Raw genomic sequence first — 7,693 nt, 5'->3', positions numbered from 1 at the left:
ATTATTCTATAGTTTCAACACGGCGCGGCGCATGATTGATATTCCTTACGTGTAAGAAAAATATAATTTTTGCCACTTCTAAATTTTAATTTTTCAAAGTTCACGTGGTACATTCAATTTTACCATAATTTTGTTAATGGTAGGATTGAATAAGAGCAATTTTATGTGGCAATTCAGGACTCATTTGTAACAATAGAAACAATGGGAGGTGAAATGAAAATTGTTCTAGATTCTACATAAACGGTGCTCTGCTCTGCCATGGCGATTGCTTACCGGAGTCCGGACGAAGAAAATGGATTCCAGATTTTGGTGGTCGATTCTCCTCGCCTTCGCCATGGCCTCCGCCGGAGCTCGCTCTCAGTCCACCGACGCCCTCGGCTTCCTGTCCATCGACTGCGGCATCGAGCCCGGTTCGTCCTACGTCGACCCCCTTTCCAACATCTCCTACGTGTCCGACGTTGGCTTCATCGACACAGGCGTTAACCGCAACATCTCCTTCGCCTACGTGGGAAATTTCAGGACCCCTGGGCTCCGCACCCAACGCGCCTTCCCCAACGGCACCCGCAACTGCTACACCATCGGGTCGCCGGCGGTGGAGCGGGGGTCCAAGTACCTCCTACGGGCGTGGTTCTACAACGGCAATTCCAACAGGCTCAACGGCCAGCCGCAGTCCTTCGACCTCCACCTCGGCGTCAATTACTGGGACACGGTGAACGTGACCGCCGCAGAAACATCGTACTGGACGGACACCATCGCGGTGGCCACCACCGGGTATAGTTCATAGTTCAGTAGGTGAAACCGTGAACTATTGAATGAACAATCAACAAATATGATATCTTTCTTTTAGGTATTTCTCGGTGTGCCTGCTGAACACTGGCACGGGGACGCCGTTCATCTCCGCAATCGACTTGCGGCCGCTGAAGGACAGTCTCTACCCCGCGGCGAACGAGTGGCGGAGTTTGGTGCTGTACAACCGGTGGAACTTGGGAGAGGAGTCTGACCACATCAGGTGGTTATAATAATAATAATAATAATAATAATAATATATTATTATTATTATTATTATTATTAAAAATAAAAATCTTAAAAATCACAGTACACATTTTACTGGGAAATATTTAATGATTAAAATTAAAATAATTGAAGTTAATATTTTGGTCAAATATTATAAAATATTAGCTAATTTCACTAAAAGCCTTTTTGATTGATTTTCACCCTCTCTTATACAACATAACTAGTATAATTTTCAAAAATTATATAATATATTTTTGACATTCAGCTAACTTTTAATCAAAAATTTAATTAAACATTATATATATGTGTAATTTTAAGATTATTTTTTTAAAGTATTAGTTAAATTTGTTTGCATACTAGCTTTATTTTAGCACAATTCAAATTTAATTTTGTCTAAATATTATATATAAAAAATCTTAAGTAATTCTTGAAAATTATATTAGAAGCCTTGACTTTTTGGATAGTATAAAGCAAAATTACTTTAACTAATCAAAATTCTTATACATAAAATTTATTATATTAAAATATTTTTTAACTTGTTATTTTTTAAAATTTGGCTTAAACTATTAAAATAAATGTAATTTTAATATGAAAAATAGGATGAAATATTATTTATTTATTTATTAAAAAATAATATCTTTATACGAGAAAATAGAAATAAAGAATATTCTTTTTTTTACTCAGAATATTCTTTTAAGTAATTTCTTTATTATTTTTGGAGTAAACGGTAAAATGTGCTTTGCGCTTCCTTTGTCCAGGTATCCGGACGACCCTATTGATCGGGTGTGGTCGCCATGGAGCTCCTCGGAATGGAACTGGAACTGGAACTGGAACTGGAACGACGTCTCTACCAACTCCACCGTCGAAAACTTCCCCCAGGACCCCTTCGGCGTTCCGTCCGTCGTCATGCAGACCGCCGTCACCCCCATCAACTCCTCCAGCATCGTCCTTGGATGGGATCCCATCCCTGGCTACGTCAACCAGTTCTTCCCCATCCTCCACATATCCGAGATTTTTGACCTCTCCGGTACAAATCAATCGCGGCAGTTCAACATCTACGAGAATGGATTCCAGTGGCTGGGGGATATAATGACCCCCTCTTACCTCTCCTCGGACTCCGTCTACAGCCTCGGGCCCCTCACTTCGTCCCCCACCTATAACGTCTCCCTCGAGGCTCTCGGCAACTCCACTCTCCCGCCCATCCTCAATGCCTTCGAGCTCTACATGGCCATGAGCAACACCTCCGTGCCCTCAGATGCTGGAGATGGTACGTAGCCGCTTTCGTTTCTTCGCCCTATTTTTTTACCCTTCTCCCTGTTGCAGTGTAACAGGGAGGAATATCTTGCCCATCAATTGCTTGATGGAGAGTTCCTGAAAGGGCAAAGGCAGAGTGGGATCGTGAAGAATGTAGCTTTAGATGCCCTCGAAAAGCTTAAACCTTTATTTTAAGTTGTTCAAATTTTCCTAAATTTGATATATCTGCCAGAAGAAAACTTAATTATGATAATTGGTATTGGAAAAGGACCAAAACAAATCAGCATAAAGAGAAAAAAAACATTAGCTCGAAAACCAGTGTTGGGATTGGAAAGTACATATGATATTAAGCAGATTGATCTTTATTTCAATGGACTCTACTGATATAGTATCGTTGGGAATTTTAGTGCTGATTATTTGTTTAATATTTGCTTTGGGGTGTGCTACTGCTAAGATACTTTGACTGGCCACATTGTTGATCTTTATTTTTTCTCCTGAGCAATGTCATTAGCTTAGATTGTTGATTATTTTTCTCTTTTTTACAGTTGATGCCATGACAGCTATCAAGGAGCAGTATCAGATCCAGAGGAATTGGATGGGAGATCCATGTTCCCCTAGCGCTTTTGTTTGGGACAGACTAAATTGTACTTATAACTTGTCAAATTCTCCAAGAGTCACTGCTTTGTGAGTTCTACAAGCTCATCTATCTCAAATTATTGGTCATGAAATACCGGGACCAACCGTTTGGAAATTCTGTAATATTCTTATTAGTCACCATGTTCTGTAGGAACCTGTCAACAAGTGGGCTGACGGGGGAAATAACCAAATCTTTTGCTAGTCTCAGTGCACTTCAATACTTGTAAGGCTACTCATTGCTTGCTATTTGTTTTCCTTTTTCCTTTCAGTAGTCATTGAATATGGCAAACAGTCATTAGCCGTCTTAGATTGTTGGGATCAATTCTAGGCCATAGCAAACCTTTGTTGTGAAATCATGCAACATTTTAGAGTCTTGTTCAAAGGAATGCCATCTGAGGAATTATCAACTAACAATTGTTCTTTAAATACTGTTTTTAGGGACTTGTCTTACAACAATTTAACAGGGCCAATACCTGATGATCTAGCAAATTTAATTTCTCTCAAACTACTGTAAGCATAATTCTTAATCCTTTTTTCACTTTATTGAAAAGGTAGATAATGGTTTAACATTTCATGATTGCTTGCAGTGATTTGACAGGCAACCAGTTGAATGGATCAGTTCCTCTAAACCTCCTTGAAATGTCACAAAATGGATCACTTACCTTAAGGTTTGTGTTACATTTAAGTATAGGTCCTTTCATTTTTCTTTAATGATTCATAATATGTACGGCTCCGCTTGATCATTAAAGAGATCTATGCATGAAGTCAAGAAATATTAGGAGTTTCTGTTTAAACTTAATTAGAGTAATAATTTGGAATTAAAGTTTGTTCAATTTGCCCTTGAACTCAGCTGCTTCTTTCCTTTTTTGGTTGGAGAATTCTTCATAATTTCATACATATCTAATTTAACCATCAAACAAGTTATAATCTCATGCAGACTGGATGGGAATCCACATCTTTGTTACAATGGTACATCGTGCAATGAAATGTCTGTACCAAAAAAGAAGAAAATATCAACACCGGTGATCGCGATTCTTTGTACAGTTCCAGTTTTAATACTCCTTGTGGTGATAGCCATAGTTTGGAGTGTGAGGAAAAAACAAGGTGAGATTTATGTGACCAACTCTTGTAGTTCTTCAGTAATAATAGATTGTCATCTATTTTCTGACATTCATTTAACAATCTTATTCTTTATTTGAAACTTGAAAGGGTTGAGAAAGGATAGCTCAGTGGATCAACAGAATAGTTTCCCAAAACAAACAAATAATTCATTGCAGCTTGAAAATCGTCAATTCACATACATGGAATTGCAAAACATCACTAATAACTTTCAAAAGATCCTAGGCAAAGGAGGATTTGGGTCTGTTTTCCATGGATGTTTGGAAGATGGTACTCAAGTTGCGGTGAAAATGCTATCACAATCATCATCACAAGGAACTAAAGAGTTTCTTGCTGAGGTAAATAAATCCTATATATATGTGGATGGTTGAATTTAATTGTTTATAGAACGTTGTTGAATGTGAATCCATTGGGAGATTTTGCATAACCATAGACGAAGAGAGGGAATGAATGTATAAACTACAAAAAAATTTGTGGAGCTTATAAAATTTTATTATTTTTTCATACATGTAGTAACAATATTCTTGAACAATTGTGTTCTATCATGACTAGTCAGATCCTACAGAATATAAACTACCCTATTCACATCTGTTTCTTTGATTTAGTTTGGATCTTGATTTTTCTAGTTCGTAAACATCGCTGATTATTTTTTTTTCAGGCCCAACACTTGACTAGGGTTCATCATCGGAATTTAGTTTCTTTGGTTGGCTACTGCAATGAAGTAAATCATTTGGTGCTTGTCTATGAGTTTATGTCTCAAGGAACACTACAAGATCATCTGCAAGGTTTGGAACTTCATTTAATATCATTATCTAATAGCTAGTTCCTTGCAAAGTTTCACTTGCTTTATAGCTTGCATGACAAAATAGGTGACAAGAATTAGATTCAGCTTACAATCTAACTATTCAAAGATATATTCTGCTGTCAAACACATGGTTATTTGAATCTAAGATGTGTATATTATTTGCTTGTTGTGTACAAGTAAATTTTTAATGATAAAATTGAATTATAGTTTTATGCAAGTTCAATGCAACTGAGAGTAGAATGATCATAGAATGATGATGTCTAACAATGCTTTTATTTATACAAAGGACTGACGAACAGAGTAGCAATCCTAGTACTTATACAAAGCATTCTTTGCTTCATTTAACTTTTTGCTTTTCCTTATTGGTTGTCAATGACTTGTTAATTTAACATGATGCAGGCAGGGCAAACAATGCTAGGGCTTTAAGCTGGAGACAACGTCTTCATATGGCAATTGATGCTGCACAAGGTTTGGAATAATGTGAATTGTCAAGTATCAATATCCACTTGCTTTATTTCGAGATCATTCATCTGAGACCATCTTGTTTCATCTATTAAATTGCATTGCAGGGCTAGAGTATTTGCAAAAAGGATGCAAGCCGCCATTAGTTCATAGAGATGTGAAGTCAGGAAATATTCTTTTGAGTGAAACCTTGGAAGCTAAGATAGCAGATTTTGGACTTTCGAAAGCTTTTCTAAGTGAGGCAAACAGTCAGATATCCACTGTAGTGGTGGGAACTCTTGGATACCTTGATCCTGAGTATGTTACTGTTTGTCATTTATTTAGTTGTTTCAAGCAAGCATCTTTACCCAGTAGAAAGATAGTAACCAAGGAATTCAAAAGGAAAAAAAAACAAATCGATGATCATGGAAATTCTTGCACTCCCCTTCCATGTTTTAATAAACTATTCATCTCTCTATGTGCTTGGACTATTTACTTTGATTTTTTTTTAAATGAAGGAAAGGAGGCTTGGTTCATAATATATATGTTTTTTCTATCCTGGAATGAAATGCAACCCCTGAAAAGATTAGTAGTTGTAACAATAAGTAGGCAAACAAATTTAAAGAAATAGATTAATAGAAAATACATCAAGTTAAATTAAGAGTAATCATGTTTTAAGATTTATAGGGCAGTAGCAAGTGGTATTTGGATTTTCGCTCAAAGTTTAAATCATATATCTAGCATGTTTAGACTGTAAATCCATTTTGTCTAATAACAACAAGCATATGCACATTGTGAAAATCCGAGGCCATATTCAGCCATGTCTCCACAACTAATCTTCTGGACTAGTGATTCTCTCTCTAGAATGACTAACAATGAGACAAACAACTTCAACTAAAGTGTCATTAGCTTTCACATTGTGTTTATTTTTGTGCAAAATTTATGATTGGAAATATGTTGTATCGCTTGTCAGATATTACATTACCTTCCAGCTCAGCCAAAAAAGTGATGTGTACAGCTACGGAGTGGTTCTTTTGGAACTGATCACTGGGCTACTTCCAATAGTTCCAGGTACAGAAAATGTACACCTGATCCAATGGGTGCTCCAAAGGCTTTCTAAAGGATACATTGAGGATGTTGTAGATCCCAGGCTGCAGGGGAAGTATGACATAAACAGTGTTTGGAAATGTGCTGATATCGCACTAAAATGTACGGCACAAAGGTCCCAAGAACGGCCAACCATGACAGAAGTTGTGATGCAACTAAAAGAGAGCTTAGAACTAGAGAACTCTCATTATAACAATGCAAACACAGTCACACACAATGAGAATCTATACTCAGAAGTAAGCGATGTGAGCCTGAACAGTGTTCCTGAGATAGGAGTTTCTAAAATGATTGAGATTTCCGGACCAAAGGCAAGATAAACACAGGTTTGCTCGACTCTTCCCTCTTAAAATTGTGTCATAATGGTTGTTAAGGTTCAAAAATGTCATTTTCTTCAAATTTATTAGTGTAGCTTTTTACATGTTATTACTTGTATGAAAGAAAATAATATTTGGTGATGGAGTGTAGATGATACTCTTATTTTCTATGGCAAAAACTATTGTATGTTCTTCCATTTCATCTTGGAACAAGCATTCGTATTTTCACAATGTCATCTCTTTGTTACAGAAAAAAAAAATCTTTGTTTTTTCTTGCTCCTTGTGTTAAGATACTAGTTTCTCAATCCTTGACAATAATGTCCAGTGTAGCCGATCCTCATCAATACATTGTTTTAGCATATTTGATATCTAATATCATTCAAATTCTGAAATCGAGACTTGTGGTAGCCAGTGTTTTCAAACGCAAATCTTGGGTTTGAACTGGTCGACCTCTGTGTCTTGGTTTCTACAGTCGAGCTAATCAGCATAAATGTTTTCAATCTGTTCTGGTTTTAAAAACACTGGTTAAGTGTTTCAAAAGCATCAACTCAAGCAGGATTTAAACAAAGAGGGTGGACTTCAGCTTTATCATCAGGTAGTCTGTTTGCTTCACATCTCGATCAAGATTATAGATACTTGAATTAATACTTATCAGACTTTAAATGCAGCAAAGAAAAATATTTTGTTTAGTTTTATGGAAATGTTGCTAGCTAAATTAGAGTGATTTAGAAATCATTGAAACACTAAAAAAAAAAAAAAGTCTCCTTATAAAAATAAACTAGTAAAAGACTTTTAGGCAACCATCTCCACCACCGATGATCGACAATTCGAGGTGCTTTTCGTCGTCCTCCAGAAGACGGTGACAACTGACGCCGACACTCCCCTTCCATTTTCTGCTTTAGCGATGATGCCATGGTCATTTAAATTTTTTTTTTTCGAATTTGAATTTGGTTTGAACTTAGAGTTTGATATATTATCCAATTTTTAATGATTGTTTAAATTT

General features: G+C 36.6%; 1 protein-coding gene across 1 annotated transcript; it reads left to right on the top strand.

Annotated features, from left to right (window-relative positions):
• The first annotated feature begins 287 nt into the window (after positions 1 to 287).
• Positions 288 to 6,892, top strand: LOC122043263 (putative leucine-rich repeat receptor-like serine/threonine-protein kinase At2g19230). The gene is made up of 13 exons (XM_042603808.1): positions 288 to 771; positions 848 to 1,009; positions 1,773 to 2,281; positions 2,814 to 2,952; positions 3,056 to 3,127; positions 3,343 to 3,414; positions 3,492 to 3,572; positions 3,842 to 4,008; positions 4,114 to 4,361; positions 4,682 to 4,808; positions 5,228 to 5,296; positions 5,398 to 5,587; positions 6,243 to 6,892. The coding sequence occupies exons 1-13, from the start codon at positions 293 to 295 to the stop codon at positions 6,691 to 6,693; spliced, it is 2,766 nt and encodes a 921-aa protein (XP_042459742.1). The 5' UTR covers positions 288 to 292; the 3' UTR covers positions 6,694 to 6,892.
• Positions 6,893 to 7,693: the final 801 nt, after the last annotated feature.

This window comes from Zingiber officinale, chromosome 2A (assembly GCF_018446385.1).
Source record: "Zingiber officinale cultivar Zhangliang chromosome 2A, Zo_v1.1, whole genome shotgun sequence".
Lineage (NCBI taxonomy): Eukaryota > Viridiplantae > Streptophyta > Magnoliopsida > Zingiberales > Zingiberaceae > Zingiber > Zingiber officinale.
This window is presented reverse-complemented; position numbering and strand designations above follow the sequence as displayed.